At 38.4% G+C, this 13938-nt stretch overlaps 1 protein-coding gene across 1 annotated transcript; it reads left to right on the top strand.

The window, feature by feature from the left end:
• The first annotated feature begins 4603 nt into the window (after positions 1 to 4603).
• Positions 4604 to 13731, top strand: LOC133661360 (aldo-keto reductase family 1 member D1-like). Its single transcript, XM_062064519.1, has 10 exons — positions 4604 to 4845; positions 5725 to 5779; positions 5867 to 6034; positions 6107 to 6223; positions 6295 to 6372; positions 8077 to 8199; positions 8286 to 8395; positions 8463 to 8628; positions 8699 to 8781; positions 11466 to 13731. The coding sequence occupies exons 1-10, from the start codon at positions 4619 to 4621 to the stop codon at positions 11506 to 11508; spliced, it is 1170 nt and encodes a 389-aa protein (XP_061920503.1). The 5' UTR covers positions 4604 to 4618; the 3' UTR covers positions 11509 to 13731.
• The last annotated feature ends 207 nt before the right edge of the window (positions 13732 to 13938 follow it).

Genomic DNA, 13938 nt, shown 5'->3' with positions numbered 1-13938 from the left:
TTTCCAGGTCTAAATTGGATGTCAAAGTGGACCACCTTCTCGGTTTATGTCCACATCCTTCGACTATCCAGGTGAGAGACATGATTTATAATGTGGAATTAACTTTCACTGGTTAAAAGGCGATGCAGGCACGCAGCTCAATATATTTTAATATAGCAGCAAAAGCTAGTAAGCTATCTGTGATCAAAGCACCGCTAAAAATAGTTGGTCTGCGTTAACGCTTATAATAACAATATTGCTAATACTTGGTTAATATTCAGGTCACGACAGGTAAATAGAGTATTGTTGGTGGTTTTTGGATGTTTTTTTAGGGGGCTTTAAGAGTGGAATAGTTTACTCCCATTAGCTGCATTGTTAGCACTACTGGTCGTATTTTACGACTTAGAATGCATAAAAAAATAAAAACATGTGTTCTTGTCTTATACAGGGATAGGGATTGATGGGCACAATTCCCAAAACAGTGTAGTTCCCCTTTAAATGACATCAGAAACGAGAAGGAAAGACACTTCACCCATTGTTGATGCTGTTGGAGAATTCCTCGATGGCCTTCCTTTTTTCTTGCAGCTGCTGCGTCATGTTCTCGAGATACTGCCTGTGGTTCCTGTACGCATCCTCCAGAAACTGATAGCTGGGCATGATCAATGTTCAGAATCAGAATCAGAATAGTTTTATTGCCATTGTTTGAGAATGGGTTCACAAACTAGGAATTTTTCTTGGTGCAAACGTGCGACATAAAACACATAGAACACATATTTGGTAATAAAAAGAGCTGTGACTGAGCTATCAGATAGACTTAGAAGGAATTCAAGGAATTCAAGGAGCTGCACAATGAATGACAATAAACAAATACTGAACTAAGATACAGTAAAACATGGGCCACTAGAGTATTTTATATGGGTTCAACAATAACATTCATGGTTTTAATGAGAAGTGCATACTTGTGATCCTTGTGTTTGAGCAGCTGACAGTCTCTGCAGGTGAGTCGATCGCACGTCTCGCAAAAAAGCTTCAACGGCTCCTGCTTGTGGATGTCACAAAACACGGGCTTCTGTGTGGAAACGGCTACTGCTTCTGCAGATATGGATGGACGAGTGTCAATACAGCATTGCAACATCTCAAACAGCTTTTCTCTTCTTCTTTTTTTTTTTTTTTTTAAACCTACCCGGGGACATTTCCTCTTTTTGACGTATGGTGTGATCCCTGGTGAACTTTACCCTCTGGTGCGCCTCGATACATGTCACGCACAGGAACTCCACGCACTCCAAACAGTAGCCTGTTGCCTCCGTGTTGTCGTCACAACTCATACACACCTGACAAAGCACATAAAAAGGAAGAGTAGATTACAGTGTTTACCAAAGGACTGTGGTAGTGAGTTGGAGGAGTGACGAAAGAGTTTCATTCGCATAATTGGCCATGACGTATGCATTGGATGTGATTACAATGTTCGCTGAAGGAGAAGAATAATGTTGTGGGAGGGACAAAAATAAGTGAAAAATATGAAATGCAAGACAAATATGTTTTTGTCAGAGTCTCTAAAAATAAAACAATAAAAAATTGCCAGATTTTGTTTTAAAGAGTCTCAAGATGGAGTCTGAATATACGCTTAATAGAGCAATAAAGTCACTAAGCTGGGGGGGTGCACAAAAAAATCGATTCACATTTGAATTGCGATTCTTATTTATTCCGATTCTAAATGGATTGATAATTTAATTAGACATTTTAGGCCATCTCGATGCAACTAGAAGGAGCTTTTATAACCTGTAACTTGTTTCGTAAAAGTTTCAATACAATTATCATACCAAATAATTGCGAGAATCGGTTTGAATTGATAATCAGGTTTATCGAGAATCGAATAGTCACCCCAGGAATCGGATCGAATCGTTTCCAAAAGATCTACACCCAAATTAAGGTGGAAACACTGATCCCTCCTAAGCTGTGTCTTCTCATTCTCTGGCAAACCAGGGGCCTCGTGTATTAAGCTTGCGCACGCCCTTTTTCACGGCAAAGATGAGACGATCAAGAGTGAACTTGACGTGGAAATGTGGCGTTCATTGGAAAGTAGTAAAGAAATGTGCTTGGATTAGTGTGTGTGCACACTTTAATATAGGAGTGTCCAAGTGTTTTGACTGGGGGGCCGCATTGCGCTAAAAAAAAAGGTTTAGCCATATGTAAGTGTGTGTGTTTACATATTATGATACTAGAGTGGATACATAATCATTCATATTTTTGAATATTAAGAGTATGTGAAAGTTCAACTCCTACCTTGTTTACTTCTGTGACAACCTCTTTAAAGCTTTGTAATTAATCAGAAATATCAAGCAGCTAAAAGTCAAACTTGGATAAGTGTGGAGAGTTTTGCATTTTTCCCCATCATGTCTTGCAATGGATAATGGATTAAATGGGTATAATTTTGAATTTTTTTTGGTGATGGGACTTTTTTTTACTTTATATTATTCACAAAGTTCAGTGAGCATGTTGTGTTGTGCGTGACCATCTGTGTTGACTTTTTGTGCTGGTCGATTATTTCTGCCCCATGACTAGGTAAGGTTGTTTCGATTGGGTCATAAAGGTAAATGATGTTATCACGAAAGTACACACCATGGACACTACCTGGAGTTTCTCACATTTTCCACAAGATGGTGACAATTTGCCACCTGACAGAACCTTGGATATTTAAATTAAAATATGCCGAGACAAACAAGCGGTAGAAAATGGATGGATGGACGGATGAAAACACCCCATACGACAATGTTGTATATTGAAATGGAACTCGAACTCCTGCCGTTGTCTCGCAGGCCCAAAATGAAGATGCTGGCAGGCCGCATTTGACCCACAGGCCAGGGTTTGGACACCCCCGCTTTAATACATCTGAATTTTTTCTTGTATACGCTGTTTTCTGGTTTTGAACGTAAGCCCCTTTTTTCAGGAGGAAATCCACGCAACTCTTAATACATGAGGCCCCTGGTGTGTATGAGGTGTGCCAAGAATCGTAGTTACAATGCATACAGTCACCTGCTGCACAGAGTTGTAGTGTGAAGCTACATCACTATAATGTGTTTAATGTGTTCCAAGGGCGGACAGGTAGCGCCAAATCGAGTTATAAATGAATGTCTACAAAACAGGCTCGTTGGCCTACCTGGCTATTTTTCTCCATGGTGCTGCTTGGCACCTCAGCAGAGTCCTTGACAAAGAAATTATCCAGCACGTCCATTTCCCAGGATTCCTGTCTGCATACTGGACAACGGATGGTAGCCACTGGAGGGAGAGAGAGAAAGAAAGCACAAGATGACAGCTCATGTCCCAAATAGGCATTAATTGTTGCCATTATAGATAACTGTAGCATACAGACAATATTGAAGGATGTGGGGTGGCAACTTAGATATATTTTGTGCATTAGAGATGCTAAAATTAGGTCAATGTACATGCACATTAGTTCAATATCTAATAATACAACAAATTCACAATCAATGTATTTATTATTAGTTGAGACAACTAAAACCGAGCTTTGAGCTTAAATTATGAATCATCAATTAGATCAGAATCAGAATTCATCAGAATCAGAAGAGTTTTTATTGCCATTGTTTGAGAACGCGTTCACAAACTAGGGTATTTCCCACATGCACAATTTAAATACATTTTGTAAAATCGGCCCTCTGCAGGCAGCCATTACTGCAACGTGGCCCTCAATGAAAACAAGTCTGACATCCCTTATCTAGAACTACAAATGGTTCAGGACTAACAGAGTTCGGATTGTAATCATCCAAAAATGATTAGCAGCAAAGTGGACAGCTATCAACGTTGTGGCTCGGAGAACGAACGGAGCTGACATCAAGTAAGCTCGCTAGATGGTTAGCTAACTACCGAGTTTATTTCAGAGCTACTGATCGTCCCCCCATCCTGCAACTCAGTGCCAATGGAGTACTTGCGGCTGAGGGGAGCAGAGAACAAATTTTGTTTAGATTGTACTTTTACGAATTTTTTAATACAAAAAAACTCGGAAATGATATTTTGATGCAAAATTTATGTTTATATACACGGAAATCCACGTTTTTGCTGTAATTTCACATTCCTGCATAATTGGAGGTATCCGCTTACATCCACTGGCAAGAACGTCACTATTGGGGCAAATTCCAAACGGCTTGTTTGGAGGAAGTATGAAGGAAGGCAATAGTGTTTTATAAACATCCCCGCCATGGTTTGATTTCAAATTTTCGGGATTTATGCAGGTACCAATAGGTAAGAAAAAATGGTTTAGCATAATTGGGCCTCTTTAACAGTTTGTCAGTGTATTTTAATATGCGAAGTTCCCCTGTGTGTGTCCTTCCCATTTAGTAATAGTGCTTTTATGTGTGTATGTACGCTTTTTGATGTGTCTTTGATGTTATGTGTTTGATCAGTATATCGATTGGTGTTGTGTCATCACACTCCTGCCAATTCCTCTTCTGTGCAGAGCTCTTTAATAATTATTAACCCACTGTTGATGCTTCTTTCCAAGCAATGTACTTTTTCCAATTCTAACTTTACTGTGATTGGTTAGCAAACCCCACCTTCTACCCAAAACTCAGCTGGGATAGGCTCCAGCTCTTTTGTGACCCTATAATGGAAAGTGGTATTGACAATGGATGGATGGATACTGTATACTCATATAATACACACCAAGAAATCCAATCATAATGGAGTCACTCACTTTGCTTATTGGTGTTGTCCCCCTGCAGGCCGAGGGAGTGGTCCCGCCTGGTGTCGCCAGCCCTGCACGGTGCAGGAAGGCACCTCTTGCAAAAGGAGTGAAGACATGGAAGGAGTTTGGGCTCTCTGTTGTGAAAGCTCAACTTGCAGACAGGACAGGTGTCCATGAGTCCGAATGCACCTTGTTGTTTCGGTCGCTCTTCCCCGAGTGGTAAACTTTCGGCCTCGTTTTCCACGATGATGACAATGTCGTCATTGCCAACAGATTCGCCCCCCCGGTTCATTTTAATGAATTCTATTGATCACTCGGCAAGTCGACGTCGCTTTGCGTATGGACACAAAGGCTATCCTAAATTGTCGAATGCCATACCTGAATACATCACACATAAATATGTAAAGTGTGTTTTATTTTGTTACTAATCAGTATTACGAGCTACACAATGACATCGTTTTAAAAATACTAAACCGATTCGGGACACGGAAGCTAGCTAGCATCATTAGCAACCTAGCTTATTCAAACAACTTGTTATCACGTCATCCAAGACAGTAGACTTACACGCCATTGATGAAAACGCCTTTAAATTATCAGCGCAAAGTTGATGAATATTTAAACCCGCCCTACATACGTTATACTTGTCCATAAATGTATTATAGCAGAGCGGCCATCAGTTCTTCGCCACCAAAACAGCAGACGCACATTACCCAGAATACACCGCGTGACATTTAAAGCCACAGCGTCCTCTTTTGGGAAACAAACGTAACACAATTATACACTTGTACTCAAGATGACCCATATAGTAAAAATAGGCGAAGCTGTTGTCACTGTTGTTTCATTGCTCATGTTGACCTTTGTACCTGGGAGGAGTTTTGACAGTGGCGAAAGGGCAAAGAACTATTTTGTTCACATTTGAATAACTCCTATTTGTCAAACGTGGGGCCCTCAGGTCATGAGTGAGAGAGCTGGGAATTTATAGACCTGCCAATTCACCATTTGACAAACATGAACTTCTCAGCTGACAGTCACTGTGTCCCTCTCAGGGACGGGAATATCATGCCTTTGATTGGACTGGGTACATATGGAGATCCCCGCACGGTAAGAAATACTGCACTTAGGGGTAAATCTTATGAATTAGCTATTTTTCATGCAATTTTTTATTAATAACTGATTTCTCTTTTACAGACCCCTAAAGAGACTGCATATAAGTCTGTGAAACTGGCTATCGAAACAGGATACAGACACATTGACGGAGCTTTGGTATACTTTAATGAACATGAGGTGGGACAAGCTATAAGGGACAAAATAGCTGATGGAACCGTGAAAAGACAAGATATATTCTACTGTGGAAAGGTTTTCAAGATCATATTGTTTATTACCTGTTATGTAAGGACTAATATTGTTTGTTTACACTTCATTATGCAGCTGTGGAACACGTTCCATCCGCCACAACTGGTCCGGCCCGCTTTGGAGAGGACCTTGAAAACTTTGCAGCTGGATTTTGTTGATTTATACATTGTTGAGATGCCCACGGCATTTAAGGTATCTGTTATAACAACACAAAATGAAACATTGCAGAATAAAAATGTGTGTTGCTATTTGGTTTTCTGAAGCCAGGAGACACCTTCTACCCAAGAGATGAGGATGGGAAGTACATTTATCATGAGACGGATCTATGTGCAACTTGGGAGGTGAATATTATTAGTACGGCTCTCAACACTAGGCAAGGCAAGGCAACTTTATTTGTATAGCACTTTTCATACACAAGGCAGACTCAAAGTGCTTCACAGACAACAAAGTGAAATGAAAGAAAATAAAAGCAAAATTAAAATGCAGATTAAAAAAAACCAGTGCGGACATTAAAAGTTAAAAGATTTAAAGATTTAGCTGAAAGCTCAGGTGAACATAAAAGTTTTCAGTCTTGTTTTAAAAGTAGTCAGAGTTGGGGAAAGTCTGACATCTTCAGGAAGTTTATTCCAGCTATTTGTTGCATAGTGACTGAATGATGCTCTCCCTTGATTTGAGTTTACTCTGGGAACCGCTAACAGATTGGTCTCAGAAGATCTTAGTGATCTAGAGGGCTTATATAGTGGGAGCATATCAGTGATATACTTCGGCCCTAGACCATGTAGTGATTTATATGTGAGCAGGAGGATTTTGAAATTAATTCTCTGATGTACAGCGAGCCAATGTAAGGATTTAAGAATTGGTGTAATGTGTTCAAATTTTTTGGTCTTTGTTAGAACTCTAGCAGCAGCGTTCTGAACAAGCTGTAGCTGCCTGGCAGTTTTTTTTTGGGAAGACCTGCAAGGAGACCATTACAATAGTCTAGCCTACTGGTAATAAAGGCATGTACAAGTTTTTCTAAGTCTTAAGCTGACATGAGCCCTCTAAGTCTTGTTACATTTTTGAGGTGATTTTGTTACTGATTTGATGTGACTCTAGATAAAATTCTTTTAAAAAAGGTCAATGCACAAAGAGGCACGTCATACTCGGAATTCTGGCCTGTTTGCTCGGAGTCATGTGGACCTTATTTTGGCATTTTGTTTGCTTAAAGGGGAACTGCACGTTCTTGGAATGTTGCCTATCATTCACAATCTTTATGTAAGACAAGAAAATATATGTTTCTTCTTTTATGCATTCTACTTTGTAATATAGTATGAAGTATAATGGGATTACACTGTTCCGCTCATATAGTTCCCCCCCAAAAAATTCAAAAAATCCCCAACAATAACCCATTTACATGTCAGAACCTGAATATTAACCAAGTATTAGCGATACCGTTGTTATAACGCAGATAAACTACTTTTAGTGGTGCCGTGATCACAAAGTGCTAACTTGCTTATACTGCTATATTGACATACTGAGCCGCTGAATCGCCTCTAAATTGCTAAGAGTTCATTCTAGATTGTAAATAATGCCTCTTATCTGGATAGTAAAAGGCTGTGGTCATAAACTAAGAAGCTGGTCAACTTTGACATCCAACTTAGACCCGGCGATGGCGACAGAGACACGACTTTGCAGCACTGTGGTTTTGTTTTTTTACCTTTCTGAGGATTATGATTCATTCTTAATCTAAACGGGAAGATATAAACGTCCCATCAGTCGGCCTCCCAGTGAGAGCAGATATTGTACAGTAAGTGGTTATTATCAGGTTCTTAGTTTGTATTTCTTGTTAAGCACTAAGCAATACTGCTACTTGGGGCTTATTAGATCTGTTTAGCACACCACTTCTGAAACTCGTAGCTCATCCTTCATATATTCAGCCTCAGGTTAGAATGCATAAAAAAGAAATACACATTTGTGCTTGTCTCACGTAAGGATTGTAATTGATAGGCACAATCCCCCCCCCAAAAAGTGCAATTGCCCTCTAAATTGTCCGTTTTCCTCTTAAGGCTTTGGAAGCATGCAAAGATGCAGGATTAGCAAAATCTCTCGGAGTGTCCAACTTCAACAAGCGACAGTTGGAGTTGATCCTCAACAAGCCTGGCCTGAAACACAAACCAGTTTCAAATCAGGTACATATATTGATTTTGCACAATTTTAACGATGCCTGCCGAACAAATTATACATTATAATGATGCAAAATCCCTTCGTCTTTCAGGTTGAATGCCATCCTTATTTCACTCAGCCAAAGTTACTGGAGTACTGCAGGAATAACGACATTGTCCTCGTGGGATACAGCCCATTAGGAACATCGAGGGATGAGTCCTGGTATTGCAGACCAGTCACATTTTTGCAAGTTTATGTGCAATTCAATTGGTATTTAAAATGCACGCAGGGTTAATCTAACCTGCCCGCCACTCTTGGAGGATGAGCTGCTTGTGTCGCTGGCTAAAAAGTACAAGAAGACCCCAGCTCAGGTTGCGCTTAGGTTCAACGTGCAGAGAGGAGTCGTGGTCATCCCGAAGAGCTTCAGCCCTTGTCGTATCAAGGAAAACTTCCAGGTTTGTTTTTTGAAGCGAGATTTGTGAAGCAGGTCAATATCTGATTTGGAGTTTTGCCCGTTGTCTACAGATCTTTGACTTCTGCCTGTCTGAGGAGGACATGAAGGCCATCGAGGGGCTGAACAAGAATATTCGCTTCGTGGAGCTCCTAATGTGAGTAAAAGGCAAAGACCAGGGGTGGCCATACTTTTTCCACACCGAAAAATAAAAGCAAGCGAGGGCCATGTTGATATTTCTCATTTTCAAAACCAATTGTAACCCTTAGGGCTATCCTCCATTTTTAAAAGGCCTTTGGGATCCAAAAGGGTCTCAGTCAAAGTGTTAAAAATAAGTCCTATATTAATACTTTTTTACTTTCAATGCTTAAATATCCATAGATCAACTTCAGATCTATCCGTTGATATCACGTTTTACTTTGTGTTATGTTTTGTACCATTTTTGTCAAAACCCCATTTTTATAAAAAAAAACATGCAATAGTTCTCCCAACAAATGTTAAGATCAGAATTGTTAATGTGAAGTAATTGGAACCTTAAAAAGGTCAATAATTCTTGAGCACATGGATTTTACTTTATTATTTTTGAGCAATGGCAGTTAAAAAAAAATCACACTAAAGGTCCCAGGTGTCACGACCCGACTAGGACGCTGGACACAGATGCAGGATTTCTGAAAACAGTTGTTTATCCTCAGAAGGGGAGGGGTCCAAAACGGGAGAAGTAAAACCGGCTATCAAAACAGATCTAACCTGACTACTAAACTAACAAAAATATTAACAACTCAAAACGGCTATGGAGAGAAAAAGGGGCTAAGAACAAAAACTAACAAATACAACAAAAGGCGCTCCAACGGAGGCGATGCTAAGAAGCTTATCTTACCTGACAAAAGGTTACAAACAAAGAATGTCCTGTGGATCAAAAGTACAAAAAAACGTGGCAATGGCTGTAGACAAAGCTGTGGCAAAGGAACGCTGGAGGTACGCACAAGAAGATACGAAACACTCTGGCACGGAACAAGAGGAGGACGAGACATTTATACACATGAGGGAGGGTGAGTGTGACACAGGTGGGCACAATCAGGCAATCAGGAGAGACATCAGACCAGTGAAACAGGAGGCAGGGCAAGTGATCTGAAAGGAGAGGGAGAGTTAACATTTAAAAATAAAACAGGAAATGACAAGACAACATGAAACCAGACGAAACCCAGACAAGACTTCACCCAGGTGTGACACCAGGGACCCAAAGGGGTCTGTCATTAAAAGGTTACTTTAAAAGCTTAAATATCCATGGATCAACTTCAAAACTATTCCTTGACCTAAACTTTTATTTTTGTTATGTTTTAAGCCCTTTATGTCAAAACCCTCTTTTTTTTTAGGAATAACACAAAATATGCAATATTTTCCCAACAAATGTTAGAAATTTAATATTTAAAATTAATATTGATATTGCTTTTGGTTCATTATTATTTTTTGAGCAATGACGATTTGAAAAAAAATCACGCTAAAGGTCTCAGGGATCTAAAAGGCACCTACTTATAAAAGTGTTAAAAATAATTATAATATTGATATGTATTATTTTTACTTACAACGCTTAAATCTCTAGATCAACTTCAGGGGCCGTACTTATCAAGCTTCTTAGAATTACTCCTAAGAAGTCTGCTAAGAGTTGACTTAAGAGTAAATAAATTCTTCGCTGAAAGCTGCACTTAAAAGTTAGTTATCAAGCGTCTTACTCACACTTTCAGCGAAGTGTAGGACTGAATCTTGAGTGTCACACTCAGAGCTGAATTACGACATTACTATGTGCCGTAAACTCAATTTTAGGTGACGTCATTTCTGTGTCCATAGAAATGACCAATCACGGAAGGGAATCCGTTGTCTAAGAATAAAGAAATATCTTGGAAATATTTAAGTGGACAATGGGAGTGTATATTTTGACAATAAACTACAAAATAATACAAAACAAACTAGTCCCCGCCGGCACTCACGCTACCGCTCCCTCTCTTCTCTCGCCCACACACTCACTGACGTCACTCACCTCACGGCCACACACATACGCTACTGTCATAACATTTTCTTTCCAATTCATTAATTAGGCAACTAATTTGAAACTGGTGTGGGTGGCTCTATATATACTAGCCCACTGCAGACACATGCAGAAATCAACAAGGAATCAAAAAGTATTAAATCTGTGACAAAAATAATATCCGCTCTGTCTAAACGATACCGTTTGATCAGCTGCTCGTCATCAAAAAAAAAAAAACATTGTTCCGTTCCCTGAACGTTTGCGCATGTCTCTCTCGCCTCAGTGCCATCCCCTGCTGGCAACTCCTAACCACTTAAGACACCTCTGAAGGTCTCTTAAATATCGTGGAGAGTAGGAGTGATTCTTAGACTTAAGAACGTTGATAAAAAGCTTTTATTCTTAAGTTTGAGAGTAGGACTACATTTCGCAAATTCTCAGGACTTAAGTGTAAAATGGCACTCTAAGAAGCTTGATAAGTACGGCCCCAGATCTATTCATTAATTATAAGTCTTTTTTTTTTTTAAGCAATGACAGTATTAAAGTAAAAAACTGCCTGCATGGCAGCTTTGTGTCATGAGTGTCAATATTGCAACAGTTTCTCATTACATTAAACCTGTTTGCTCTTTTATTCCACTTTTTAATGTTTTTTTTGTAATTTTTTTTTTTTTCAATGTGCCCTGGGCCGTTATAAAATTAGCTGCGGGCCGCAAATGGCCCACGGGCTACACTTTGAACACCCCTGGCATACACATATGTTTTAATGGAGAAAAATACCCATGATAATAATACTAATAATGTATCCCTTCTTTGTCCAACAGGTGGTCCGATCACCCTGAGTATCCATTTCATGATGACTACTAAACCACAATTTAAACAAATACGTCTGGTCCACGAGTCAAAACATATTTGAAAAGTGCATAACTGAAAACTGAAACTCTTTTATTCTATAGATTCACAAAGCAGAGTGAATTATTTCTTATTAATTTTAATGCTTGCAGCATTTTTAGGAACTCATCGAATTTGGAAAATTATCAAAAATTTAACCAATTTGTGCCCTTTTAAGGAAATAAACTGCAAAAATGTATCCTTTGCTTTTAATTGTTCTCTTCGTGTAAATTATTGGGAATTCCTGAATTCCAAACTTTGGCGTGACTCTCTAAATCACAGGTGACAAACTCAAGGCCCGGGAGCCAGATCTGGCCCGCCACATCATTTGGTATGGCCCGGGAAAGCTTGGAAATAGTATGCGTCAATGAAGTACTTAATCTTTTCTATCCATCTTCAAATATCTGCACTGCATGCAGTTGAGTTGCATATCTTTTTCGACCTATAAAACATGTTTTTTGTTAAAATAAAAATAGTTAATTATCTGCTTTACTTATCAGAATCAGAATCAGAATCAGAATAGTTTTTATTGCCATTGTTTGAGAACGGGTTCACAAACTAGGAATTTTTCTTGGTGCAATCGTGCAACATAAAACACATATAACACAGATTATGATTTCAAAGCAAGTTATCTATCGAATAACACTGTAAAAATGACAATTGATTTTATGTATAAACAAAAACAATTGGCATCTTATTCAATATTTACTGTAATAAAAACTGTTGGGAGTGTTTTTTCAATTTGCAGTAATGAACTGTAGAAACATTGTAAACTTTATGGTAAAAGTCTGCTCCTAGCACCCTGACATACTGGATTCACAGTGAGAACATGTGGTTGTCAGACTTGACCTATCTTGCAACTTTTGACCATATACACTACCGTTCAAAAGTTTGGGGTCACCCAAACAATTTTGTGGAATAGCCTTCATTTCTAAGAACAAGAATAGACTGTCGAGTTTCAGATGAAAGTTCTCTTTTTCTGGCCATTTTGAGCGTTTAATTGACCCCACAAATGTGATGCTCCAGAAACTCAATCTGCTCAAAGGAAGGTCAGTTTTGTAGCTTCTGTAACGAGCTAAAGTGTTTTCAGATGTGTGACCATGATTGCACAAGGGTTTTCTAATCATCAATTAGCCTTCTGAGCCAATGAGCAAACACATTGTACCATTAGAACACTGGAGTGATAGTTGCTGGAAATGGGCCTCTATACACCTATGTAGATATTGCACCAAAAACCAGACATTTGCAGCTACAATAGTCATTTACCACATTAGCAATGTATAGAGTGTATTTATTTAAAGTTAAGACTAGTTTAAAGTGCTTTTCCTTCAAAAATAAGGACATTTCAATGTGACCCCAAACTTTTGAACGGTAGTGTATGTGTGGCAGAGTATTTATGGTACAGTCGTCTTGGCTCCGAGAGGTGTGTGTTACTTGGCTATGTGTTTGCCCTATGTGCAGCTTCAGCTATTTGCACTATTCTCGGTAAACATATTTAGATAGAAATTCCTCCAATCAATGTAAACATGTATACAATAATCAAATGCATAGGCAATTGTGTAAGAATATAATTAGGACCAATTCTTTCACATTTATATATTTAAAAATGATTCACTGATACAAGCGGCCCTATGGGTGCAGCCATTACTACAATGTGGCCCTCAATGAAAAACAGTTTGACGCACCTGTTTGAATTCATTGAGATGCACCTATGTACTCATAATATTGTATCCCTTTTTTATTTTGTTTTTTATAGTGGGACTACATATTTGGTGTGTCACTGCTACCTTATATGCTTGTTTAATGTCCACCCTTGCATATATATATGGCCAAAAGTTTAGACACACTTTGTCATTTCAATGCATTTTCTTTATTTTCATGACTATTTACATTGAAGATTGTCACTAAAGGCATCAAAACTATGACACCTGTGAAGTGAAAACCCGTTCAGGTGACTACCTCTTGAAGCTAATCGAGAGAATGCCAAGAATGTGCAAAACCGTAATCAGAGCCAAGTTTGGCTATTTTGAAGAAAGTAGAATATAAAACACGTTTTCAGTGATTTCACCTTTTTTTTTGTTAAGTACATAACTCCACATGTGTTCATTCATAGTTTTGATGCCTTCAGTGACAATCTACAATGTAAATAGTCATGAAAATAAAGAAACCCATTGAATGAGAAGGTGTGTCCAAACGTTTGGCCTGTACTGTATATATATATATATATATATATATATATATATATATATATATATATATATATATATATATATACATATATATATATATATATATATATATATATATATATATATATATATATATATATATATGGTTCTTATATATTATATTTAGAATATTTGTGTTTGTACTGTTCACTTTGTGATTGGTTTAAGTTTATTTTCA

Source organism: Entelurus aequoreus, linkage group LG12 (assembly GCF_033978785.1).
Source record: "Entelurus aequoreus isolate RoL-2023_Sb linkage group LG12, RoL_Eaeq_v1.1, whole genome shotgun sequence".
In the NCBI taxonomy this organism is placed as follows: Eukaryota; Metazoa; Chordata; class Actinopteri; order Syngnathiformes; family Syngnathidae; genus Entelurus; species Entelurus aequoreus.
The sequence above is the reverse complement of the archived record's forward strand: the minus strand, read 5'-3'. Positions and strand labels throughout refer to the sequence as shown.

What these genes read in the sequence shown, in the direction of transcription:
- LOC133661360 (XM_062064519.1), top strand. Translation starts at nt 4,619, where the DNA reads ATGGATGGATGGATACTGTATACTCATATAATACACACCAAGAAATCC. An exon ending in TCAACTTGCAGACAGGACAG is followed by an intron (nt 4,846 to 5,724) that starts GTGTCCATGAGT and finishes TGTCCCTCTCAG; the next exon opens with GGACGGGAATATCATGCCTT. An exon ending in CATATGGAGATCCCCGCACG is followed by an intron (nt 5,780 to 5,866) that starts GTAAGAAATACT and finishes TCTCTTTTACAG; the next exon opens with ACCCCTAAAGAGACTGCATA.